Raw genomic sequence first — 27,842 nt, 5'->3', positions numbered from 1 at the left:
CGGGGCTCTAGACTAACTTTTTGCACTGGTTGCACTGGTGCGCCCAACTTTTTTTCTCAGGTGCACCAGCACAAAAGTTAGGTGCACCCAAATTTTCAAACGCATTGCATTTAACACCGCAGTTTTACAGTTTCACTTTTTTATTTTTAAAATCGCTACAATATTGACTTGTAAACGATTAACTAGCAATCTGGTCAAAATAAAGTTCTTTTTTTTGAAGCACAATTCTACAAACTTACTGAACTTAACTTACTATCTACTTACTGAAACTTACTGAAAAAGTGTTGCTGCTTAAAATGCTTCACTGGCCTGAAATTTAAACTTAAAACATCTCAAGACAAATTAAATAAAAAGAAAATCTAAATTAAAATTGCAAGTGTTTTAAGGGCTTCAAACTGAACATCTCATGGCTCAATGTCTTATGGACTATCCTCCATTGCAGTCACATGCCCCTCGGATTCCTGAACGATCAGCAATGCCATGTACTCACTGTTCGCAATTAGCACAGACGTCTTTTTTTTCCAATGTATCTGCGATGACTCCTATAAATTGCGTGCACACGACATCATTGCTGTACGTCGGGTTTATGTTCAAGCCATTTTTCTTGTGAAGAATTATTTCGGACTTGAACTTAGTGAAGGGAACTTTTGCAATATGGTCGGCAACGTTAAACTTGATTATCATCTCGGCCTCGTCCGGTGATCTGTTTGCTGCTGCCTGCCGCTGAAAGGCAGCGGGGAGAGGGGACTCTGAGCAGGTAATGTGTTTCATAGATGCGTTGTGCTTTTTCAGTTTCAATTTGAAATCTATTAGAACCAGTCACAAATGCACTATTGCCACACTTTACAGTAAATGCAGTGCATTATGTTATCGGCTTTACTGTATTTTAGACAGGTAAACTGGTCAAGCCACTCTCTTGGAAATGTATACACTTTACCCCTTTTAATTTCAGTTGGTTCTGGCTTGGAGTCGATCGTATGTGGCTCATTATCTGATGCTAGCTCCGGACCAGGGCCTGACATAACGTGGGAGGTTGATGGCTCCGTGTCAGAGCATTGGTTGTGGTTATTTTCAGGCCTTAACTTAACGAAAAAGTTGTCAATCGTTCTTTTCATCTTATCACCTGCGGTCACATCCACTGTTTATCTGATGGGCCGAGGTTCATCACCTCTCTGTCTCCCTACAGGATGCGCGTGTTCAAACATACACACACGTACACGGGCCAACCTTCACTATCTCTGATTGGTTTAGACCACAATATGGGTCTAAATGTGTGTCTGTTGTTGAACCACAGGGAGACTTTCAGAGTCGCGTAGACTTTTTTTTTTTTTTTTCCCCTCAAACGGGTGGTTGCACCTGTGCGACCTCAGATTTTTTTTAGTCGCACCATTGAGAAAATAGGTCGCACGTGCGACCATAGAGCCCTGTTAATGAACTTTTTCAGTCTATGCCTTGTCACAAAAATCCTTAGATGTGCTTTCTTTCATGTGGCCCTATGGTGTATAAGAGATACAGCTCTGAGTCTGCTCATCTCAAGTAACCCAATGCGTCCGCCAGATGTTTTTGTTGCTTAGCGCCATCTGGAAGAAAATAAATTAGCAGACGACTGGATACACCCTTTGTGCGTGAACTTCACTCTATTCAATACTTCAATACTCTTCACTTTGTTCAATACATTTCTATCAGCTTGATGAATCAAACTCCTGACAAAACCAGTCGAGAGGCAAAATCTCCACATCCAAGAAAAGCTTTCATAAGTGATCTTCTTTTCTTTCTCTAGCTCTGTCTTTACACATGAAAATCCCTGTCGTCACACCTGCTGACTGCCCTCATAACTCACAGCTGCCTGTAGCTGTCAGTACTGGATGCCAATCTGTCTTGCCAGGCTTCAGGCTTGATTCTTCTGCCATCATAAACTTTAATGGAACTGCCTCACAACAACAAATAGTATTTACTGCTTTACAGATTTAATTATTCAAACAAGATGAGCCATTAGAGTCTTTACATGTAGACTGTGTAACTAAAACTCAATGCTTCCAAAAACCTATGAAGTCTACACAAAATGAGCAAAGATGCAGTATATCTAGAGCAGTGTACAAGCCTTTGATGTAGAATATGGCTTATATACAAAGATTTAGTCAAATATCAACAATTAACAAATAAGGACAAGTATATTGGAAACAAAAGAAATGTAGAAAATGAAGAAAAAAAAGGTTTCAAACCAACAGTTTGAGTTTAGACTCACGTGGCAGAGTACTCAAACAGTCCGTAGTATGGGTTGAACATCTCTTTGGACATGAGGAAGAACCACTCTCTGGCCAGACCACCATAATCCAGTCCTTTTTCTCCCTCAAACTCCACCCACAGTCGAGCCTTAAGCAGGTCTGCCTTCTTTACTCCGAGGATGCGTCGGTAGGAGTCCTCCAGCATTGCGTTTCGTCTCAGCTTCATCTCAAAGCGGTTTGGGATGTCGGCCTTTGTTAAGAAAACATACAGTTTTGAGACGTTGCGAGAATGGTAAGAGACTGTCATCTCTGTTAAAACTGCTGTCCAAGGACACTCACCGGCTTCTTCAGCTTCTTTCTGAAGTAGTCATACTTCTGTTTATAATCACGAGAGTAAGGCACTGCCTACAATCAACAAATGTCAGTGTTAGTTGACAAAAACTCCCTCTTATGGTCTACGTCGATGAAAAAACGGTCAATACTCACTGGTCCGGTTATAGCTGAGTTCTGTAATCTGGGATCATCCCACTGTGTGGTCCTGGTGTCTGTGAAATAAAATATGTCAGACGCCATTCAATGAAAAGGAAATATATTAATATAGCGGAAGTATAACATGTGCTGTCTGGTTTAAATGAGTAAAAATCGTACGCACTGTGATCTATGAAAAATGCCCTCCCATCAGAGTGGACCCTTTCCTCCCAACCAGGCTAGAAAGGAAGAAAACATAATTTGGATTAAAATAGCTAGTACTGCTGGCTCTGATTACATGATGTACATTATGTTTAACCAACACCAAATGCCTGAGGTTGATACATGTCTTCCACTTGTTTTCTTGCTGATATTCGCATGGACTTACTGGCATAGGGCCCAGATCAGCCGGGTCGAGTGAGCCCCTCCTCCTCATCTGCACAGGAACCTTTAGCCTGGGATCTTCCTGTTCAGAGAAAGACAAACAGGGCGTGTTTCAAAGAGGAAATACTGACACGAGAAATGCTGCTGACATACACTGTTGTATATTGTGTACGTTGCCACCAAGTTCTCAATTAGAAAAAGATACAGAAAATGGAAACCCTTTCTTGTTGTGAAAAAGAAAAACAGCTTTGTTTTTAAGGTTTGTTTTTGTTTTTTCAAATCAGCCTCTAGCTGCCCTGTAGGAATCTGCATCTCCACCAGAGTGGTTACAATCTTGGAACAAAATTGTGCGGTTGAAGCCCTCGTCTCACCCAGGTAGTCGTCTTTGTGTTGTGATTGATGAAAAATGGCCTTCCATTCGGAGCACAGCGAACTTCCCAACCAGTGGGCATCGAGCCAGATTCGAGTGTCGTGTCGGGGCTTGGAGTGTGCTGAGGAGACTCCTCAAGCGGGGCGGGCGGTTGTGATGGTGTGGGGCTTTGAGACAGACCAGCACCACTCTGTGTTGCTGCTGCTGCTGCCGCCTCTGAAGATCTCTGTCCAACAAAATATACACCATTAAGGCGTTAGATGCTTAGTATAAACACTTAATAGATGCATAAAGGGACTAGTGTTAATAAAAGTTTTTGCAACAAGTCCTTTAACGAGAAAGAATGTACCTTAATTTCATCTTATTTATGGATTCTCAAGTAAGTTTCAAGTATACTTTATACGTAACAGGTATGCCAAAAACAACATTCTGGTAGTATACAAGTACTTGTACATGTAAATGTATTACAGACGTACTTTTTGGGACTTAATTGGCACATTTTCTGTGTTTGTGTAAACACCCCCCCACACATGAATATATTATGTTACATTACTCTCTGTATCGGCTAAATGCTCAGCTTAAAATTACACATATTGTGTATCTGGGAATTATATTCTGTTTTGGAGAACGATAAACATCCTCTCCACAGCATCCTGGCAGGACAGAGGAGCAGCTGCAGTGAGAGGCTCATCTCTCTGCGCTGCAGGACTGAGAGGTTCAGGAGGTCCTTTGTCCCCACAGCCATAAGGCTTTTTAACAGTGACTGCTGACATGTTCTTCTCACAGTTATCTATTTAGTCATTTATTATTACTATTATTATTTTTATTATTATTGTTCTAATATACAATCATTGCAAATATTTAAAATTTTTTGAGCTACTTGACCAATTTGAATTTTCCCCACTGGGGGATGAATAAAGTATTTTTCTATTCTATTCTATCTGTTTGGGTGTGTCTCTAAAACATCAGCTATTTCACGCTGACATGTTATGATGTTTGAACCTGTAAGTTTATAGAATTTATAGGTTTGTACACCACATCCTGTCATGCTGCTTTAAGGAAGACAATATATTTAAAAAAAATATTTACTGGGCACCTCTATCAGATCAGTAACCATAACTACAAACCAAGAACACGTCATTGTGCCATTTAATAAGTTTATCACAAAAAAAGGAGTTCAAGGTTCGTGAGGAGCGTCATTGTACATCGATGTCAGTAAGTAAGCCCACTGAAGCCCACCTGAATTATAGGTCGTACCCAGGTGGTGGTTCTGGTGTTGTGGTTTACAAAGTAGCGTCTTCCTTTGCTGTCACGCTTTTCCTCCCAACCTGGAGGTAACCCAGCTGAGGTCGGAAGCAACTATTGGATGACAATTTTAAGTTCAATTGTCAGATTACAAGTGGGAGTACAAGATATCTAACAAAGAAACACAGGTTTACATTTTCATAATATCTAGAACACTGATGTTTTTAGTGCATGATGCAAGACAGGTTTGTTAAAACCTGCGAGACGGAAATACTCACCAAAGGATTAACAGGATGTTCCTCTACGGCTGACATTCGGGCACTTTCTCTGCGACTGGAATGGCTTGAATTACTCACATGATTCTACAGCACAGGAGACAAATCAGCAGATACCACCAATGATCACTTGGTCATTAATGTATATGCAGTATTTTCCACTTTTGTTAATGGAAGCTCATGGCTCACATTCATCCGTTTATGACCCTTGTCCTCTGACTTTCAGTAACAGGAACCTCTTACTTCTCAGGTAATGACTCACCGTCTGCGAGCTGCGCTGCTCTCTAGCCGAGGGCCGTGAAACGTAAACGTTTCTGAGCTCGTCGCAGAATGAGTGGAACTCTGGAGGCTCCTGGGATGAACGGGATGTGAGCTGGTTATTACTGTGACACAAGGTGGATTCATCATCTGTGATTATCTCCCAGCTCTGGAGAGTAAAGTGAGAGGAGACTCTAAGGTTAAGAGCTAGTTTGTTTAGAGATGTTGACAGCCATTTAACCGGTGTTGTGAACACTTTTTTTTCCACATTCTTAAGCCACATTAATCAAATTATTTGCCCGTAGAAACAAACTGCCAACACGACACTAACATATTTCTACTCAGTGTTTCCCACAGAATTTTTGGAAACTATATGGGGGGGGGGGGGGTAAATTCACGCGGCGTAAATTTGTGCGACTGCAGATTTTATTTTATTCGATTGATTTGCACACATTCATTCAAATATATATAAAAAAATACACAATAAAACACAACAAATTAAAAACAAAAAAGGAATGTGTGCTGGAGATGTCAGAAACCCTTGTGGGCTTATAAGGAAACCTCATCTTGTCATTAAAACCCAATGATAACAATTTTAATAGAAAATATTTACAGGTTAAAACTAAACTTCATGAAAAATATGAATGGATCATATACAGTGAATACTTATGCCTTTTTGAGAAACTTGAAAAGGTTTTCCTTGATAACAAAGGGTGTGGGAAGTACACAATGAGTTCAGGAACACATCAGAAGTGGTTTGGTTTTGATATCTTTAAAAACAAGAGAGCTATTACAAAAATAAAAGTCTAAAATGGAATTAACTATGCACACTGAGTAAATGTTCTACCTAAAATGATTTTTCTGGAAACTAAAAGGCTGTGAAAGCTTTATAGTGAGTTCACAAACCCATTAGAAGTGGTTTGGTGTTCATTGGTTGAATATCCAGTGAGAACAAAAAAAGGCGTTGCACTTTTGCGATGGTCCCTAAGCGCTCCGGCTGCCGTAGTTCACTTAGAAGTATATTCGGCGCGGTTACTCTGATCTTTCGCCAGACTTGCTTACTTTGGTGAGTTGATAAAGCCTGTGGTATGTTAGTCTTAGTTTTCTGTAAATGTTAATACCATCCTGAGGCTAATTGGTGCGGTTTTCGTGACGCTATTACAATTACAAAGCCGGAAAATAGGCGAATGTCAAATATAAAACCAACTTCACCCCGCTCCGCCTAGTCGGGACGTTTGAAACACATGCGGGACGGATGAAACACCTGGAAACTTGAACAGAACTTAAACAGAAACTATTGAGCTTACTAGTTTTTTTATGCAACATACCGGACAACATACAAGTGAACTCGTCATTGCTCAAATTTCACATTATTTCTCATAATATAAATAGGTCAAAAAAATATGTTTATCAACGAAATCCCGATGATTACAGCTGACCTTTTTGCACGCGAACCCACTGATCTATAACGTGTGTGTCAATCGCCCCGACAGCAACTAATAACACATGGCGTGGAAACTATGGCGGCCAAAAGGAAACTATGGCGGGCCGCCATAGTTTCCTCAATGTATGGGAAACACTGCTACTTATTCAGTTGATATGGGAAATCCAAAGAGGTGCCGATTTACACATTGACAAAACCTACGCTTCCATTCACAAGCAAGGCAAATTAGAATTAGAAACAATCTTTTGAAAAGCCTCAAAAGTGAAATGTGAATCATCCATCAACTGGTTTGAAGTGAAGGAAGTAGTAGTCTCAACCAAAAACTAGACCTTGAGGAGGAAAACACAACAACAATAAACTGTGTTGGGACACCCAAAAGAGGAAAATGGGGAAAGCTCTTCTTCAGGAAATACTTTCATCTCTGAGAATATCTGGGATATTCTGTCATATCTGGGAAAGAGCCGGTCAGTCATGCGAGTGTATTGTTTGCCGGCTAAAACCGGACAAAGTGGGTGAGTCATGTCCTTTTATCTTTGCCAGGTGACATAATTGTTTCCATTTCCACAAACGTGCATCATCATTTTTTTGAAATGGACAAAAGCCACCTTAAGTGATCGCAAAAAAGTGAATCAACCACAGCAATTACAACCCAATAAGAGACAGAGCAACATTAGCTTTTATTCATCTTTCAGGCTTGATAAAGTCTGGTTATTCATGCTTCTCCTCCTTCGCTCTGTTCTTGGTACCTACTAAATCCGGAGGTACATATCTGACACGCTTGCCATGTTCACCTGTTCACCACTAACTGAGTGCCTGTGGCTTGGTGCTGAGGAGGTAATACAGAGTTGGTTTTCGTTGAAAATGAGCAGATGAACCATCTTTGCAAGTGAGACTTCAATGTTACTTTTTAAACATCTGACTGGGCATGCTGATATTAAAAATGTTCTTTTTTTGTGTGTTTTCTAAAACAAAATGAAGTTAAACAGGATGGAAAGGAGAAGGTACACAGGAACACAGTGTTACCTCAGGAGACTCCTGTGTGGTGTTCTCTTCATGGTCTGAGATCTGCCTGCGTGCAATGAAGGCATGCTCCGCATCCGCATTATTGTTCTGTCTTCTTTCAATTTCAACTTCACTGTCCCTGTTTCAGTGGGAGACACACAAACACACACTCTCGTTTCATCAAATATACAACCAACAAGAAAATAATGTGACTTGTTGGAATATGGGAGCCTTCCTACTGTATAGTGGGTCGGTGCCACGTTGTGGTTCTGCTTTCATGATTGACAAAGTAGATTCTTCCCAGGTTGTCTTGCCGCTCCTCCCAGCCAGGGGGCAGAGGAGGCAGCAGCTGGCTTTGCCTGGGACCTGACATGTCCTGAGACTCCAGAAGCTCCCAACCAGGCTGCACAACACCAAGACACAGTTTTAAAAGGTGAAACGTGCTGGAAGGTGACTGTCCAAACATCAACTTTTAACTGCACACACAAATGACAACCTGACAGCTAGATTAGATGTGAACTGAAATGGAAAAGAGCTGTTGTTATTAAATCTGCAGCATAGCTTATATACGCCCTGGATGTACAGTGGGACGAATGAAGATCTATGATAAAGGCCTCCTGTCCTCTGAGTTTTATCTCGAGACTCAGAAGACAAACAACCCTTTACTGCTCTGAGCTTCACTTGTTGATGTCATACTTTTTTGAGATAGGTGATGTCACGGCGTGATTTCTACCTGCGTTTACACTCAGTGTAAATGTGTTACCTGTGACAACTGATTACACAGATACAATATGAAGTTTTCAAAAACAGACTAAGCAGCAAATTCATTTGCATGCAACCAGCCACGGCTTAAATTACATGTTGGGTCTCACAAGTAACCAGCCAAAATTTGGGTTGGGTGGCATTTGAGCTTAACCCTTATCTTTACTGCAGCTACACCTATCGAGCGTCTTCCCAGCAGTGACCAGACTGTTGCTGTTATTCCAAGCGACGCAGAAGAGAGCATTTTTGATTCTGAGCCAAAAACTGATCATGCGGCTTATTCTAGGCAGGTAGAAACTCGAGATGAGATATGAAATAAATGAATGAAGAATAAAATTTGTGGCCCAGAAGCCGGCGATGGTTCATCTTAGGCTGAAGCTGCCGTTACAAACAGATTGAGGGATCGATACAGAAGCAAATCTACCACAAAGGGATGCGTGACACTTCTCATTAACTTACGTCCATTTCTTCAGTCTGATCTGCGGTATCCTCCTCTGAGCCTGAGTTTTTTGGCAGGTAGGTCATTTTGAGACGCAACTGTCCTTTGACTCTGGACTTATGGCTATGTAGGAATAAGAAACAAGAATAAATGCAGAGCCAAGAAAATATCGTCAGGAATATTCCATAACAAAGTATCAGTTGTGGCCATGTGTCATTTCCTGTGCAAATAGATGTACCAACACGTGTAAAAAAATAAATAAATGAATGTAAAATGGAAAGAGATCATGAAATGCCAACCTTCGTGGGTGGAGCAGAAAATCCTTGAATGTGTATGGCCTTTCTGTGTTAGGATTTTCTGTCTGGGGGGGAAAAAAAAAAAGAAAAAAAAAGGAAAGGTGTAATTCTACGGTGCACGTTTTAACAACGCTGCATCACAAAACAGCATTTTTAGGATGACATGAAATGACGGTGGCAGTGCACAATGGAGGCCAATTTCTGGGGGTCTGCGTTTACAATTAAACAAAAGCAGGAGCACAACATAAACATGACGGACTGTGTTTCCAAAACCATGGAAAACGATATGGAACGGACACCAGAATGAGGGTGTATGTATTCATGTTTACACAGCGACATGGGTCAGATTGAGGTCGAGAGTTAGTACAGTGAAAACAAATGACACGCTGCTCCCTTTCCGTTTGGAAAAAAACACCTTAATGGAGCAGGTCTCGCTTTTAATACAACTTTTAGGCCAGTGCATCTGGCAGCTGATGTTTCTTAAAGGGGAACTCCAGGGCATTTGAAGCGCATTTCCATTGCTAGAGGTTGTCAAATACTGACAGTAGGACACAGACAGGTGCAAATCTGCGCTCCCTGTGTGGAGATCGCGCTGTTCGCTCAGGCTGTCATGCGAGGCTAATACGTGGTGGCTAAGGGGCAAGCGCTAACCCTTCCACGTAAAACAACAACTTGCACACAGCAGAAACGTCACACCACTTTATAAACCATCCGACAATAAAGTCACAAGCCTTACCATCAAAACCATATGCATGGTTCTCACATTACTGGCATGGGGACGTTACAAAACAACTTTATAAACAGCATGTAACTCACCGGTTAGTTGTACGGTTAGTTGAAAGCCCAAAAGAGTCGATGGACGATAATCCCATATACAAAACAATTATATTCTCTAGAAAAACTGCGTTTAAGTATTTAAAACATTACAACAATACATGCCCAGTAATATTGTTGTAATGTTTTAAATACTTGAACGCAGTTTTTCTAGAGAAGATAATTGTTTTGTATATGGGATTATCGTCCATCGACTCTTTTGGGCTTTCACATGCGCGAGCGTACAACCAACTGGTGAGTTACATGCTGTTTATAAAGTTGTTTTGTAACGTCCCCATGCCAGTAATGTGAGAACCATGCATATGGTTTTGATGGTAAGGCTTGTGACTTCATTGTCGGATGGTTTATAAAGTGGTGTGACGTTTCTGCTGTGTGCAAGTTGTTGTTTTATGTGGAAGGGTTAGCAGTTGCCCCTTAGCCACCACGTATTACCCTCGCATGACAGGGTGTGCGAACAGCGCTATCTCCACACAGGGAGCGCAGATTTGCACCAGTCTGTGTCCTACTGTCAGTATTTGACAACCTCTAGCAATGGAAATGCGCTTCAAATGCCCCGGAGTTCCCCTTTAACTTACTATTAACGCCCCAGTTTTGACTTTTGATGCATGTGACGATGGATTACTCTACTGTCAGAACACTCTTACACGTGAGTTTCCAAATATCAAGAGTCCTTCTTCCAGATCAGATGACGGTTAAACAATAAATCCAAGCACAAACATTCAGCATCTATTAAATCAAACAAGTCATAGAAATCAGTGCAGAAAATAACAACCGAAGACTCACCGGTATCTGATTTAAGGGAACATCCACCTGTCCGAGAAAGTCATCACGTGTCTAAAAGGGAAAGAGGAAATCGCACAGATGTCAGAATCCTCCCAATAACGCGCACATACACCCAGAAGACTTTCATCCATACGTGCTGTTACTCAGCTGCCTTCAGACTATATAAAAGCACTGTAATATTGAGACAGTCTGTTTTACTCAGTATCAAGAAGCCCACCTACTTTTCTATCTAACCATGTCAAGACTAGGACTTTTACTCTGGAAATATTCCTGTTGCGCCAACTTCTCTGCTTCCTCTCAGTCATTACATGAGAGAGAAAACATCTCTCTTCCACAACACAAACACTGTGCTCTTTCACCCTTCAACTACAACAGTCATTTGACTTGATCTATTTCTGTATATACTGTCTGTGCAGCACAGATAGGAATGTGTGCATCAGCCCCAAATTAATGGCTGCTCTGTGTTTTTGCAAGAGAGACTGGGATCAAAATAATGTAGCATTTGCCAAATACACGGTATCTGCTTTGAAGGCTCGACGCATTCACTGCATGCCCCTTTTCGGAGTCTCGAAAGCGAGCACAGTGTACAGGGGGGGTCCGCTTTGTGAGCACATTAACACCCCCGACAGGTCAAACTGTCTGACAGCAGCACAAGCGTTCACGTGCACAAATATAGAAAGGGGCCTCCTTTGTCCTGCCCTTGCACTTCCAATAGTGGAGCCAAGAGAAACAGATAAAGTCAGCTTAGGAGAAAGTCAAATCAGCACTGGGCAGTCTGAACAATTGCTTTTTTCACGCATGATGACTGCACATGCGTGTTATTTTAAGTCTCCAGGCACAGCTGTAACTCATGTCTCAGAGAGCGGTGCTTTTTCTCCACACATTCTCAGAATGGCAGCGTGTTTATTATCACTGCTGTTCTTCTGGGAAGCTTTCCATTTCCTCTAAGAAGTTGCTTGCTGTGCACATTGTTTCCTTGGTACGAAAGTCTTTGAAATACTGATTCTGAGTGTCATTGAGGTCTCATATATTTATTTACACTCCACTGTCCACAGTAGCTACTTTCAGTACTGTTTAGATATGGCCCCTAAATAAGACAGTAAGAGTACAGAAGAGCGATCAATACAGTATACACAGATAATGTGGCTGCGTAAAACACTACAGATTAACGCAAGCAGTGATTGGGAATCAGTGCTTTATAAAAAACTGTCAAAAGGACACAAGCAAGGTATGAAAAAGAATGACCACATGGATAAAAGCAATTTGCAGATAAGAGTAATATATTCATAAAATTAGCAATAAAAGAAAAAAAAACAGACAGAGAAAGAGCATATTAAGTCAAGTAATGCCACAAAAAGTTCAGTGAGTCAGTATATGCGCTCTTCTAAAAACGGTAAGTTTTGCAAGAGGCTGCCAACATTACAATTTTTTGTGTTTCATTCACATTAGCGTTCAGAGTTGGTCAGACCTCCAGCTAGACCTGCTTCCACTGACCATAATTAGGCTGAAACATATCCTTAAACACCCTACTTCCAAATTTTGTGGCACTCAGACATATCAGTATCCATAATATTCAGCAGATGTCGCTCTTAATACCGTTTAACGGTCTGCTCAGATGTTCAGAAGCTAAACCATACCGCGCAGTTATAGACTAATTGGACAACTGATCCCCTTGGTCAACTCAGAACTGATGAAGGCTCTTCATGCGAGTTTGAAAAGCCGAGTAGGGCACATCTATATCTGTAGCAAACAGATTCTAAATTGAAATCATCTCTTCCAAGAAGTCTCCCTAGTGAGGTGAGGTGAAGCTTAACAAAGGGGGAAGTAGGAGCTCTGGCCATGTGAACCTACTACCCCAGATATGAAGCTAACGACAGACAAATGTCCATCTAGAGCATCCCTGAGGGTTCAGGTAACGCTGAAAGCAACTCAGCTTTGCATGTGGCAGAGAGCAGCGCTGATCGTGTACTGTATGAGGTTGTCCAAACAGCTACAGACACATGTTGGAAGCATCTGTGGAGCACGCTCAGTGACACCCATCTTAGCTGTGCAACAACTAAGTGCTTTCAACAGGTGGGTAACAGCTTGTACAAATACTTCTTTAGAGTTTCCGGCCAAGTAACTGTGGTGAGGATCGGCATATTTAAGTCAAAACTGTAAAGTGGTTCGGTAGGCTCCAGTTTTACAACCATGCTACAGGAGATTATTTACCCTTGTTATTCAATTGCTACACTCATGGGAAATGTGTAGTAAATACAAAACATATTTATTTTAACTCCCGAAGGGAGAAAGGTGACATTTCCCCAAACTGCGGGCTGATATCCAATCCATAAACCTTTCCAAGTTTGAAGTTGGGCTTTGCGCTAAGCATGTATGGAGAAAGGACACTATGCTGAGCTCTTTTCAAAATAGGGGTATGACGTCTCTTAGAACGTGTTCTCATTTTAAATGGCAACCCAAGAAGCACCAACTTGATCTGAGAAGTGCAGCACTGGACCTCAAGCGCTAGCACAGTAACATCAGCTTACAGGTACATGTGTGTTCAAATCAATGTCCTTAAAACCCTTCATCTCAGTTAAAGTTGAATACTAAATCATCCAAGCTCATTAAACTAGATGATATACAAAATAACGGTATGACTCAGACCGGCTCAAAACACATAACAAAAAGATGTGATTCATGTTTTCCACTTGGCTTGTGTAACATTGTCGCATCTGGTTGTTCATTAACTTATGTGAGGAGGAATATGGGCTTACGAGGGCAATGCAGATAAGAACAGCAGAGCTGAAACTTTCTTTAAAAACACTCCAGCCGGCTGCATCACGACCAAGGAGCTGTGGTATTTAAGGAGTATTTAAAAAAATAAAAAAAAATAAAAAAAAAAAAGAATAGAAATCCGAGCCCTCATTTACATGAATTTAGTGAAAAAGTCCTTCATTTCTTTTAAATTCACGTCTTGCGTGACGAGGATTATTAAGCGTTTTAAGACTTTATGGTTTTTTTCTCTACATCTGTTACTTCCTCCTGTTTATTTAAGCTATGATTTACCTTTGATCAGAGTCACTTCACTGTGTGCAAATCACGTTGTTGCAAAATGTTCACATTCACGTGAACAGTAAAACCCTGGCATAAGCATTAAGTACAAAATCATTGTTATAGGTCAGAGTGAGAGCAAGACAGGTAAAACCTGTTTTAAAAAAGGACTTAAATATAAAAACGAGTGTGTGGTAGGCGACACTAAAGTGTAAAATGAATACAACCGATACTTTCAGTTGTCAACAGTGGTATTTCTGAAGCTTCTCAAAAGGATGAAAGTACAAAAACATATTTAGATCAGTTTAAGAAAAGGGACTGTCTAATTACTGAAGGAGACCTTCGCTCTTGACAACCTGCTAAATGCAGGGGAGGCCGACATCTGATATTTAACAAACACTGCTTGGTAGGGGGACCCACAGGGAAGGTAACACACCACCGTATACTGGAAAAGGCTTACACACACACACACACACACACACACACACACACACACACACACATACACCACCATGTCCGCAGATGGCTGGCATGACTGTGCGCTGCTCTAGTATCATGCTGTTAAATTTGAATCCACAGAACTGGGCAGTGCTACAGACCGCCAGACTATCTGGAGTCAGGGGGAACATTTCAGAGGCACTTTATTTATACCAGCAAGGGGCACCGCTTTTCCAACCACTAAAATTAGCCTCAGTAAATACTTAGGCCGATCACTCATGGTGCTAACAGAATAATAAAAACGGAGAACTATTCTAAAGTTAAGTTGCACACAAATGAACGTCGAGACCCACAACACGGAAGGGAAGCCGTCTTTTTCTAATTCCCACATTTCTTGGAAACTAATCTGCAGATGGATTTATTGCAATGTAACTGAACACCTCTGAATGTTTGTCCACATTGGCCTTGTTAATTGCATGTCTTAGCTGTACAGATCTTCTCAGTTACTGGAGGTCACTCCATCTTGTGAGAAGCCTAATTGCTTAACCTGAGTAAACAAAGTTTTAACGACCCAAAAGGCAACGGTAGTGGAAAAGAGCTGTTTTATTGCAACATTTATAAATTCGTACACAAAAAAAAAAAGAAGTAAGGCTCATCGTAACCTTACTTGAACTTGAACTTAAACTTCATGTTGGCTACAATAAGCCAATGAAGCAAAATTTAGCATTAAGGTAATATCGCTTGTTATTTGTACTACCCTTCATTTAAATTCTGTATGTGGAAACTGAGGTTAAAGCAGTTTCCTGAAGAGTCAGACCAAAGCCGTGACCCAGGTCAACAACATTGCTGTTGAAGATCCACACTGCTCTATCCTTCAATACAGACAGTTTAAGACATTTCAGCTCATGCCATCAGTGAGGGGAAATCAGTTCAAATGAACACTCACCTTGGTTTTTAGACCTGGGCTCTTTGGTGCATTATATCTGTGGTGGGTGTTAACATCAGAAACAGAACCGGGCAACTTTGCTGGGCAGCATGGGGACAGATGGATGTGCACATGTGGAGAGTAAAGGCTGCTGAGCTTTGGGTTCGAAACGTGACATGAAATTCCAGTGTTAGGGTAGGGCACCTCAAGGGAAAAGCTCCTTTGTATGGCACGATGACAGTGGTTTTCCTCGGGCCTGTTTTGGCCTTTTCCTGATAAACTCAGCTTGTTTTTCTCTGATGGCTTCGTTGAGGAAAACAAACAAGCAGAGGTACTGCGATACAGTTTTTTGTGAGAGTCGTGTTCACTGTCGGGGTGTTCGGCTGGGTAATAAGCCTCAGGATATTGCCCGTTGACAGCAGCCATGGTTGTAGCTCCCTTCGACGATATCATTGGTCTCTGGTGGGCAAAATGCAGCAGCACGCTGCTAGAGTGACGATTATATCTGTCTGGAACTGATGACAGCTCCATCACAGTACTCCTGTCCTGCATTTTGCATTTTGGTTCGTCCTGTAAAGGAATATTAAAGTGCACCATATGTTTCATGTCCCTAAACTCGGTTGAACAGCTCCCTTTTGACTGACGACGGCCACTTACTGCAGCGGTGGTGGACCCTTTGCAAGTCCCTCTGTCATCAAACTGGGAGAAATCACTGGCAGATTTTCGAAGAGATGACTGATAAGACCCCCTTGTCGGTGGGAGAGCAGGCAGAGCCACAGGAATTACTGGAGAAGCAGGTGGGGTGCTGCAGGGGCTCTTGGGAAATATTACCAAGGAGGAGCACCGTCGCAGCGGGACCTTGGACTTGCAGCTGAGCAGACTCCTCTCCTGTTTGGTCCTTTGCTTTTCTGGAGCCTCTGGCTCAAAGATGCTGTTGCTGCTACAGTATCCGGCGTCACTGGCCATGCTGCTGTTACACGAGCCTCCGTCTGAGCAAGTACCTGCTCCACCTTCACTAAGTCCCGGGTCTCCATCCTCTATACTGCCATCCAGCTCTCCACTGAGCTTTCCGCAGGGCTGCAGCGAGATTTGCAGAATGCTCTTCTTATTACACCCTCCAGTGTTAACCCTCGGTATGAACACTGAAGAGCACTGACTGTTGGCAAAGTCTGGTGACAGAGGAGTCACCTTCAAGTGGACAGAACTCTGCGCCAGACTCTCTGCGGGGCTGTGAGCTGACACATTAACTCCACTCTCCTCACCATGGCTGCTGAGGCTTTCTGACAGGGGGTCCGTGTTGCTTCTCCTTGACGCAAAATGCAAGCGGAGCCGACGTGCCATTTGTTTAACTCTCTAATCCCTGCAGCGCCACAGAGAGCTGCATGATCGAACTTGCTGGTCAGAAAAAAAGAGAGCAAAGCAACTGCTTCGCACTCCGCTCTGTGATCACAATCATTAGTGGCCGTTCATTGCTAAAATAGCTCCTCTGACAACCTACATTCCTCTGCAGGCTGATCTCAGCTCTTAGTCAGAGGTGGTTCTGTTTGGAGATATGACCCAAACATGCGACCTTTGAAACTAGAGCGATCCGCACAGTTAGCTCCTTGGGGAAGCTTCAACCACAGACAGAAAACAAAAATGATTCTAAAACATAAAACATAGGCTTTCTGCTGCCGAGCTGCTGTCTCTTTAGCTCAGTACCCCTAGACTATTCCTCCTAAAGTGGAGACAGATTAGTATCACCTTCTCTCCTCTGCAGCCACTTAGCTCTTGTTTACTCCTTGGGAAAAAACAACATGGCAGTCCTCCATGCTGCATCTCAGACCGAAGCTCTGTCACACTGCTTAACTGCTAAATCTGCTTCAGGCCACTCACTCAGGATTCTCCTTCCTGCTGCCGCTATGCTTCTAAGGTTTCTGCTGCTCTGTGCCCCCACAAATATTTTTACCCACTGCTATTGAATTACAGGAAATCAAAGAGAATGACTTTCAAACATAATTCGGCATCAAAACGGGGACTGGGTTACTAAAGCACACTAAACCACACCATAAAAATACCCCCAGCCTGTGAAAATGTGACAGAGATGCCAAAACCGATTCTAAACTGCAATGAAACATGAATAACGCAAAAAGAAAATTGAAGCCGTCAAATATTGCAGAGAGTGCCAGCTGAGCTGAACACCTCCTGCAGGGAGCAGGCAAGCTGTTGAACACTTATCTGCTTGACAAGGAAAACACAAGAAGATACGAAGGAGAAAGAACAGTGATCCTGTGACATTACAGTGACATGACACCAGTTATGTGACACCTCATGTAACAGTCAGAGCTGGTCTGATTCCTTCTCCATGGCTGTTGACAGTCCAATTTATTAATGGCAGCCTATTGTGAGCCTGGCTGACCTATTTCAGGGCATTACCCTGCATCCTAATCAGTTTCAGGGTAATGTTTAATAGTAGGAGGCACAGCCAGGATAAAGACATGAGTCACTGGAGAACACTGCTCCCGTGGAACTCATCACCCATTTTTTTTAAACAACTGAGGCAGACTTCAAGGAAACCTCGTGACTGGAAATTAAGAACTCATGTGGCCAATACCTGTAATTGATGGTAATGTGTCGGCCATGAGATAAGATTGGTGACTCACGCAGCACATTTACACACAGAGTCACAGAGCATGATGTCACATGTCAATAATTCAGCAAAGCCGCCTGTAATATACACAATAATTTGGCAGTGATGTTAACAAAAGAAACACTGAAGAAGAAACTACATTGTCAAAAGTTTCAGAAGAAGAAAGAGTCCAAGGCATAGTCGCTAAAAACTGTGAGGTGAGGTGGGGTTTGATTAGAGGCTGGAAAAATCAATTAGCAGGTGCAGCTGCAGTAAGTTAAACTAACTAGTCCCTGAAATGTAATTATTGATGGGACTGCAGTAAAATGTAATCCTACCATGTTGTAATGGAAAAAAACTGACATTCAACAGTGAGAAAGGTTAAAAGTTCTCAGTAACATTTCTCTTTAATCTTCCACAATGCCCAGTTTTCACTCCAGCTGAAAGGTTTTTCCATCAAAACGCAGGAACGTTCGTGTTCTTTGCCAGGATCTACACCTTTTAACCCGCATGCCTCCAAATCACACGAATACCACCAACTGTCCCATTGACTCCAATACGACATAAGAACAGGATTTTCAGACAAAGTAGGACCCAACTCTTGCTTCTAAAACATCCATCTGACCACATTTTGTACAGCAGCTTCATCAATGTGACACCGTGTGGGAAAGCCTTTTTTGCTCACAAGGGCACAACTGTACAAATAGGAGTCGAGTTTTTAGCAGCTGTGCTTTGAGACAAAATCTGAGGGAATTTTCTGTCTGAGTGAAATAGAGTGTTTTGCATTTAATCTCACCGTGGCAACCTCAGCTGCCACTTACAACTGATGGACATTTGATAATCAGCAGCTTCTCTCGTCTCTGTCCGTTTACACTCACTTTGATAGATTCAGATTAAATTATTCAGCAGTGAGCAAGAGACAGGGGACGGGCAGTCTCATCGATCCCACCACAAACTCTTCAGAAATGGTATGGTCGAATTGACTTTGTGATATTCTCCAGTGAACCTTAGCACTTATGGAATAAATCAGCTATGACCGCTCCGACTGGTGATATATGGAGGAAAAGAACAATCAAATAAATTACATAAAGCACTGGTGGAACAATGGCACGCAGAGTACATGTTAGGAAAAATACTTTATCTGAGTTTTCCCTTGTGAAATGAATATAGGTCTCCCTTATCTTCTCTTATTTTATGCTAAAATTAAACATTAACAAAAAGCCTTAGCTCCTTGTTTGGATTTAAAATCTTTATTGTTGTGTCTGCATCTTCCACCGGGCCATTGTGATATGTGATATTGTGTAAAAACCCCAACAGTAGAGCCCTAATGTTTTCTGCAAACAGGTGGACAAATCGTTTGTATGTACTGGCAAAAGAAACGAGCTGGAAATGACGAAGCTACAACCACGACTGACATCTGCTCTGTAAGAGTCTATTTGGCATCGTTACATCCAGTTTGCGCCCTGAATTTCTCTCTCACTGTTGTATTTTAGCCAAATCTAATGAAAAAAAATCTTCTGCTACAACTCCAGGAGTCAGTAAACAAAGACAACAACCACTACTAGTAGGGAACTAAAACGTTAGTCATTGTCACAGCTCTGTGGAGGAGTTTAGCTTTCATGTGTTCAGGTAACTGCTAACTACAACAGCCCCAAAGCCACGTCTGAACCTGTGTCTTGCTAATGTAGCAAAGTCTAAATGATAGCATTGGTAAAAATATAGGTGAACTTCACAGAACATGAATTATTCCTTCAATGTCCAGTAGAACAAGTATGTCTACAAGAAAGTTCAGCTTTCTTTAGCAGTAAAAAAACAGCAACTTTGTCTTTCAGAATCTCTTCATGTAACCCCCAAAAATACTCTTTACCATTTCATTGCTTTCCCAACAGCCATGGGAATTCATGATGGTAATGCATTCAAGAGGGGGTAACCATAGCAACCTCTCCATACTGTGTTGATGGCATGTGCATGCCCTCTATTCATGCTGTTTCTGGAGGCGAGACAGGGCCTGCAAACGCAGACATCCTCATGCCAGTATGTGAAAATTTTAAGAGAGGCTTCAATGATTGTCTCGTTTAGGGTGTATGCAAATAAGTGTGAGTTATTCAAATAAGTTAGTCACTGTTGTCTGTGAATGTCAGAGCATCTCCAGCTGTTGGTAAATCAACCTGGAACCAGGAAGGGCCGCACTGTTGTTAAATCACACCGGGCTGTGGAGTCTGGGACAGTTTCGCTTGGAGAACTCCCCAACTACAGAGTTTAATCTGCTCAGCATGAATCAAGAGTGTGTTTTTTCCCCTTAGCATTAACAGAATTACTCATAAGAGGCGACAATCTACCTGTAAAAGATCAGTCAAGTCTTGTGCTGCCTGAAGCTTTCACCACTTTTGTAAAACATAAGTGAGAGCTTTTTATAGCAATCTGTACATCACACTTTCACATCCCTCACAGTTACAGTGAAAACCAGCTTGTTGTTGGTGCAAGAGGTGAAGTCATGGGTTTCTCTCCTGAGTGGATCATGAGTATTAATGAGTCGCCATACCATAAAACAAGATGAGGATCAGAGGAATCTTATAATGACATTGTTTGAAAAATCAAATGTTAGGTTATAGAAACTGTTATTACTCATTGTTAAGGGAACAATAAGCATCTAATTTACATGCCTGTGGCCCAGAAACAGGTACGGTTTCATTCTTTCATCATGCCGCTAACAAAACAAAACAGGAAATGTCTACAATACTTTTTGGCCCCGTTTTCAATCTTTAAGATAAGCAGAGACGTGCACTTCCACAAAAACACGTTCGCAGCACTGACACGCCCTCTGAAGCACTACAAAATCTACCTGGAACATGACGAGGCAGACCTGAGTCAGTCACACCCAAGTTTTATTTTATCATGTGACAGCAAAACTTGTGACGTAGCGACACGTCCTCGAAACATTCTGCCAATCTACAAACAATAGCACATGGAAACAGAAATGAATGATGATTGACTGTATGCATGTCAGAGCCAGATCTTGTGCAACAAATGTTACAAAAGACAAAGAAACAAAGAACAACGAGGGACTTACAATGATAAGAACCATTAAAGCTTTGAAGGAGGGGAAATAAATAGTCACATGTTGTTTTCACAGCACAGTATTATTAAGACATTACAAATGTCATACGTGTGTGTGTGTGTGTGTGTGTGTGTGTGTGTGTGTGTGTGTATACACATGACTGGCTTTTAAAAACTGATTGGTTAGAAATTGCTGTGCCCTGACTTGCTCTTATAGAAACCTAATTTGCTGCAACTCAGTAATTACTCAGCAGACTTTACCAGAAAGACAGGTTGATGAACACAGTGTTTAGCCTTAGCCTTGATGGGACTACATCTCTAATATATAGGATATATTACTATTACCTAAACACTAATACAAATGCATCTGAACAAATAAGCCAAAGCTTGGCTGCTTTAGTCACCACACTGACTGCGTCTTTAAATTTACCACAAGCAATTATGTTTTTGTTTTTTGTCAAATGAGTCAGTTCTGGTTTAATCTCCACAAATTCTGGTTGCATCATGGCTAAAAGGGTCATTAAGAAAATAGAACACTGTTTAGCGCAGTCAGTGCATTTCAAAATCAATATGTGCGTGTAAGGTGATATTTGGTCAAAGTCAGAACTGTGCAGCTGCTCGGATACAGATGCAGTTAGCAGCATGTGTGCTGCTGTTTCTCAGCTGAGGCTGTTCATGTTTCTCAGGACCTGAGAAAGAGGTAGCAGCTCAACTGATATCCAGCAACAACCAAGTACTCCTGAAACCCGTAACATTAAAATGCGCTATAGGTAAAAGAATATTAGACACTGAAATCAAACTTAATCCCACAACTAAAAACATCAGTTCTTCCCAACCACCTGTAGCTGCTTATAGAAACTATTTAGCTCCATCACAGTGTTTAACTCCAGAAGTGATATATGACTCTTATTCTCCATCTACACGAGACGTTAGGACGCCCTTAAGCTAGCCAGATTTTCCTTTATTTACAGCGCTGACTAATAAGGAATCTTTGGTTTCCAATAATATCACACACGTCGTGGCAAAATAAGGGCCCCTGAGTCTTTGACAGGAAGACAAACCAAAGTCAACCTCACACTGACTGGTGGATGCCCGCATCCACAGAACTATAACGTGTTCCAATGTTTGGCATTCATTGTGTCTTGTAGTATATAAAACAGGTAAAAAAATTTTTTTAATTTAAATGTTGTTTTTATCTAAATAGTTGTTTGAGGCTAATTTTTTCAAACTACATTTAAAGCAGACATTATTACTGTTCTTCGAACACAAAGAAGGAAGCAATTCCCAATACTTTATCCACTTATCAGACATTTAAAAAAAAAAAAAACATTCGACCTCTTCTACCGGAGAGGAGCTGAGCTTTTAAAAACAAAAATACAACATTATAACTGCGGTCGCCATCTCTTACGTAGCAAAGAATCCTCTTTAGAGCAATTACAGGCAGAAAGCCAGTCTGTACTGCACATCTACAGGAGTGACTTGAACTGACTATGAGCTTTGGGGGATTGTTAGGATTTATATTTGAGTTTTCCGACTTCAACGAGATCTGGAAGCGAATCAGAACCGCTGCGATTAGCCACGTCGGAGGATTTTACATTGTTTCCTGAACAAAACAACACAGTTAAAGATGTCATCATTTTGGGCTTACAGGCCAGCATTCAAGCCGTTAGCTGGTTGATGAAAATGTACGAAAGCCAATGGATCTTCGAGTTATTCGCTTACACCAATATGCCATTTAGTCCGTTAAATACAATTAAAAAAAAATACAGTTAGTCGTTCTAATCCTTGGTCCCTGTGTAGTATATTTATCATGATCCACAAGCGTTTTCCTTTCCTCTTATCTTAAAATGTAAATATAACACTGATGACCACCATATGACACTACACTCAGGTGGTGGGGAGGAGGTGCGTCTGCTTTTCAGATGGTAATCTGTTGAAAATGAAGAATATGGATAAGGTCCTGTTAATCATTTCTTCCTCATCCTCCTCTCCTCACATAACAAACAATGGAGCCACCTGCTCAGGCTGAATGCTACTCTTCTGAAGCCCCTTACTTAGTATTTGCTAAAACCCCTCATAAAGCCTTTATATTTGTCCAAACTTGAACTCTATGTACATTGTAATTCTACTGCTGGATGTGCACAAATGCATCTTGTAAAGAGACAAACAAGAGCAACGGTAATAGATGAGAAGAGGTTGGGGAAAAAAGAAAAGAGGCATTTTTCAAAGCTATCAACAAATCATATAAAAGTTGAAGAAAACTCAATGGCTCACCAGTCGGTTCTCATCAAACACTTCCAACAACAGGCGATGCTTCCTGGGGTCCACCTGAAATACACACAGTGGACTGTTGAGTGAAAACGGATGAATCGCCCGGTGGAAGTGCTGCAAACATGATCCCTGCTTGACAAAGCTGACATTTTCATTGTTAAATTAGGTGAAGCAGGCCTTGAATACATGTATTTTCCTGAAATTAAAGGTGGTTCGTTATAATACATCCATGTAGGCACAACAGATACACAATTGCATGATGAAACGTGACTAATGTTGAATTATCTAAAGTGTCACTTACTCTGAAAAAGAATTCTTCGTTCCATTTTGGATCCAGAGTCTTCGGGTAAGGCGAATGATGGAAAATAAAAAAAAGAACGCATCAAATATCCACAGAGTCCACAAATGAAGCAAGTGCAACAAACTGCAGGCGTGCATCTACTCACCTTTTTAATCGTCTTAGTCTGCAGACTTGTGATTTCTCCATTAACAGGATCATAGAGAGACAGCCTTGTGTACGGATCACTGCACCACAGAGAGCAGAAAGACCACAAGATTCAGGTTTATAGACATTCATTTTAAAGTCTAAACGACATTCTCCTGCCACCAGCGTCGGCCTTATCTCTGAGCTGAGGCAAAGGAAACATTAATGTTTGATCTTATCAGGACTCGGACCACAAAAACACCGACATAACAGTTCCGGCTGCTCGCAGCTCGCGTAATGGCTGCAATTCCATTTTTATAATGATCTGAGGCACTGTTCATAAAGACCGCAACCATCATTTCCATTACTTTATTCATTACCAGCCCTAACGACTTCCATGTTTTGTCACAAACAACATATTAAGCTGACATGCAGTAGATGTAAAAGCAAGATAAGTCCCTGAGCAACGAACAGAAATATACAGAATTTCTACAGAAATATAAGTATGAAGAAAGTGGCACGTTAAAAGTGTGGAATGTGCAACTCGTGTTACTCCTGCCTTCTCTCTGGGGTGAACCAGTGTTACAGATTTGTTTGTCTGGATGTCCCGGACGTTATTATCAAATTTAATGTGGAGAATAACGTAAACTCACTGAGATGGACATCTGAGAAAAAGTCCAAACATGCGAGGGTTTAACTGACAACAAAGTCCTTAGTGACGTTTTTGGAGTGGACGGTGAACTACAGAAGATTAATTAAACCACTGATTTGTAGAAATAAAAAAAAAATGTTTAACAGGCTCTAATTTTCCATCTTTACCAAACATGATGAAGAAAACTGTGACAGGTAAACACCATCAACGCATAACAATGTGAGGATGATGGCTTGCGAGTTTGTAATAAAAAAAAAAAGTAGGAACATAACATTTGGTGAAACTGGCAAAAAGATGACTATAAACTAATTTGATTATTAGTGTTGGAAAACTGTATATAGATTTTCATTTTGAGTAAACAACATTTTAAAGACAGACATGTAGTGTGTGAACTCTGCTTAGTGTGATACAAAGTAATTAAAAGGAACTGTGAGAAACAGGGTGCTCTGGTCTTCCCATGTAGGAAAATGTGCAACCACTCAACACGTGAGGAACTAGATGTCCCAGTGAAACATTTGTTGCATCTTGCTCACAAGATTGTTTTACGTATGCTGAGTGTAACTAAGCTGTGTAATAAAAAGAACTACACGGGGAAAGTCGGAGGGAGTCGTTTTGAGCACGGGTGAAGAAGTAAGTTCTGTCACTCCGTCCGGCTCCCCTTGCAAGTAAAAATACAATCTTGTGCACTGAGTGTTTTGTTGATCACTGGGGTTGTCTTGAGTGAACTGTGTCCCAGACCCAACAATTAGTCATTTATTTAAGTAAATAATCAAGGAAAGTGGTCATATATCAAAATATATCATTGTAAATGAAAGGACATGGGTTGTGGATGCTGGTTGGATGAAATCGGCTATTCAAACACTGACACTATATCCCAATTATCTATTTACTACTTGTTAAATAGTTGACCAGGGGATTGATCTGTTGACAAAGAGCTGGAATGTAGATCTGATTAGTCACTTAGGCTACGGCTACACGAAAACGAAACGAGGGTTTTTTTGAAAACGGGTACGAAAATTATTCCGACCACATGTGAAAGCTGCTGTAAAGACTCAGGTCCAGATGGTAACGATGAAAACGATGTAGTACACACGAAACACCTCTAGGTGCGCTGTAAGCCACCCCCACCGGTTACACCAGAACAATAGAAGAAGCAATGCGCATGCGTGTACGCCCCTACTTCTACCAGCGCGAAGCTCACGTTGTTCTTTCAACAACGCCGCTGTAGTTAGCAGTGTCTGCAGCAGTGCTGCTATCAGTGTTGTGGGGTCCATGATGATCGCTGTCTGTCCTTGTTATGTTGTCTTCTTCCGGATTTTGAATGGAAGCCGCTTTTTGTTCTGGTCACTGACGTATGTGTATACGTCACTGCGTTAGCCATGTGGCTGTGACGCAGGTGTAAACAAATCCGTTCTGGCTGTAACAATGGAAACGAAACGACGCCGTTCTCAAATCTTCCCACTCTGGAACCTGTTCTCAAAAACTATTGTTTTGGGGTAGTGGGAACGCCGGCTCCGTGTGGCCGCGACAGCCAAACGATAAGAAAAAAGTATCGTTTACAGTGAAAAACGTTTCCGTGTAGCCGTAGCCTTAGTTGTCGGACTACTAAAAATCTGAAAACCATTTAGCCAAATCATTACGTTCATGTCATAGCTTCTCTAATATGTGCTTTTTTTGTGGCGGTAATAAATCGTTCTGGGGGTTTAGGATTGTTAATAAGAATAAATGTGACATCTGAGGATGTTAGAATCATTTAATCAAGTATCGAACAGGCAGGTTAAGCATCTCTTTAACTTACCTGGCTCCAAGAATATCTTTTTTGGCCAGCCCAATACCAGCAACGACTTTCACTTTCAGGATTCTGGATCCATCCTGAATGAACAAAATAAAAGGGTTAATGAATGTAATAATGACAATTTAATTGGGTGGAGTGCTTATTCAAAGCAGTCTTGCCACACTTTGTCACAAAATTACCTGAACGCAATCATTTGATTTGACCGTGAAGAGTTGGATCAAAGTAGCACAAAAACACCATATTTCTATCACTACTAGTTCCCACGTGTTTGCTTTTACTTTGTTTTGGTTTTGGTATAACAGCAGCTGCTGCTGCTTATCTCAGGGTACTAAAGTTCAAATACTCAACCAGCTGCATTTCAGCCGGAGCACATTTTGGTTTTCAACCAAATGAAAAAGGCAAAACTCAATAACTTCGAGTGGGGCATAAAGACTGTGACCCACTGCTTGAATACCAGTAAAATGAACATTTAACACAAATTTTGTATAAGAACGGTCAACTACACCGTAATGACTATGATCCTGGCATCAAATATCTATGAGATGAAATGATTTATAACCCTACCAATGAACCTGACATTTACAGTACTGGTGAACAGTAGAAATGAATGCCAAACGCGTAAGGGATCAGACAGCTGTTGCTGTATCATGACTCCCATCTCGTGCATGTCGTGCACAGCCTGAACGCGTTTAGTGTGCAGATGATGTAACATCCCGACAGTGCAAGGCTCCTCCGCGCGTTTCCTACTATAACCGCTGCCTCGCTCCTGGTTTTCCTGAGAAGTTTTGTGAATCATCGTCAGATTTCGCAACCAGTCACACTGTTTTGTAACTTCAAGGGGCCTCAGTGTATGTGGGTGCCTGGTCGCCGGGGGCCCAACGGTGTGGGCCACTGGCAAAACAGTAGCTTTAGAAATCTCAGTTTGGTGTGAGTTTGTGTTGACGGCAGAGGCGTTGACAGCCCAGCTGGTTTCCTGTTTGACGAAGTGCAGCTAGCTGCGAAGTAGTTACAGATGATCACTTGTATCGATTTTCTGGTGATACGTAACACATCAATGCAGTTGGGACTAAACTCCCCGAATCGCAGCTAAACCAGATAGTGGGGTATCTGTCAAAGCGGACATTCAGATGTATCTGCGTTTAGTTTGCTATACTGAGCATTAACTAGTTAGCTAGCTGGCTAACGACGGGTCACGTGAGCAGCCTCGTTAACAAATGTGTAAGTTTACCTCATCAGCTTGAAGTCCTCGGATTTGTGAAGAAACTGCAGCCATAATGTCCTCGTCCTTCTTCCTCCTAGAGAGCGACGAGCAGATGAGGACAGCGGTGTATGCGGACAGCAGTCACTCCTCAGGTGTTCAATTGCTCCTCTGGCTCCGTTTCCTCCGTCTGATACTGTGCGCGCGCGCGTGTGTGTTTACGCTCACAGATACCGTGAGCCTGACCGAGTGGCTTGCTGTGGCACCGTCGTCATTGGCATTGCCCATCCTCCTCCTCCTCCTCGTTCTCCTCCTCCCTTTCCTCCTCCTCCTCCTCCTCCTCCTCCTCCTCCCTTTTCCTCTTCCTCCTGTTGTTTCTTGTCACTGCTACAGCCGGAGGAAATCCAGAGGAAAACAACAAAACTGAGGGCGTATTTACTGAAAACATTGTAGTTATCCTAGAATCAATTCGTAAGAATACTGTAAGTGAGAGTTATGCATCCCAATTCAAACTAAACAATAGTAACTTTTCAGCAAGACAAATGTGCTCAAATAAACTGCGGTAATTCCTTTTTCTTCTTTTTCCTCTTCTTCTTCTTCATCAACATTATTATTATTATTATTATTATTATCTGTAAACTTAACGTGAAATTGAT

General features: G+C 41.6%; 1 protein-coding gene across 4 annotated transcripts in view; it reads right to left on the bottom strand.

The window, feature by feature from the left end:
- Nucleotides 1–27,476, bottom strand: part of nedd4a (NEDD4 E3 ubiquitin protein ligase a) — a 34,295-nt gene extending 6,819 nt beyond the window's left edge. The window contains exons 1-19 of one of the 4 annotated variants that reach the window (XM_075461401.1): nucleotides 27,217–27,476; nucleotides 25,992–26,065; nucleotides 23,564–23,642; nucleotides 23,419–23,457; nucleotides 23,121–23,174; nucleotides 10,786–10,836; nucleotides 9,172–9,233; nucleotides 8,893–8,995; nucleotides 7,911–8,074; nucleotides 7,693–7,810; nucleotides 5,230–5,394; nucleotides 4,971–5,054; nucleotides 4,687–4,806; nucleotides 3,449–3,673; nucleotides 3,082–3,159; nucleotides 2,878–2,932; nucleotides 2,712–2,770; nucleotides 2,565–2,630; nucleotides 2,246–2,475 (exon numbers count right to left, since the gene is read on the bottom strand). In XM_075461401.1, the coding sequence (XP_075317516.1) occupies nucleotides 2,246–2,475; nucleotides 2,565–2,630; nucleotides 2,712–2,770; nucleotides 2,878–2,932; nucleotides 3,082–3,159; nucleotides 3,449–3,673; nucleotides 4,687–4,806; nucleotides 4,971–5,054; nucleotides 5,230–5,394; nucleotides 7,693–7,810; nucleotides 7,911–8,074; nucleotides 8,893–8,995; nucleotides 9,172–9,233; nucleotides 10,786–10,836; nucleotides 23,121–23,174; nucleotides 23,419–23,457; nucleotides 23,564–23,642; nucleotides 25,992–26,065; nucleotides 27,217–27,261 (1,871 nt within the window). In that variant the 5' untranslated portion in view covers nucleotides 27,262–27,476. Of the gene's footprint in view, nucleotides 1–2,245; nucleotides 2,476–2,564; nucleotides 2,631–2,711; nucleotides 2,771–2,877; nucleotides 2,933–3,081; nucleotides 3,160–3,448; nucleotides 3,674–4,686; nucleotides 4,807–4,970; nucleotides 5,055–5,229; nucleotides 5,395–7,692; nucleotides 7,811–7,910; nucleotides 8,075–8,892; nucleotides 8,996–9,171; nucleotides 9,234–10,785; nucleotides 10,837–15,202; nucleotides 17,042–23,120; nucleotides 23,175–23,418; nucleotides 23,458–23,563; nucleotides 23,643–25,991; nucleotides 26,066–27,216 lie in introns of those variants that run through there. The other 3 variants (XM_075461381.1, XM_075461391.1, XM_075461372.1) reach the window with 3 other exon arrangements.
- Nucleotides 27,477–27,842: the final 366 nt, after the last annotated feature.

This window comes from Odontesthes bonariensis, chromosome 1 (assembly GCF_027942865.1).
Source record: "Odontesthes bonariensis isolate fOdoBon6 chromosome 1, fOdoBon6.hap1, whole genome shotgun sequence".
In the NCBI taxonomy this organism is placed as follows: domain Eukaryota; kingdom Metazoa; phylum Chordata; class Actinopteri; order Atheriniformes; family Atherinopsidae; genus Odontesthes; species Odontesthes bonariensis.
The sequence above is the reverse complement of the archived record's forward strand: the minus strand, read 5'-3'. Positions and strand labels throughout refer to the sequence as shown.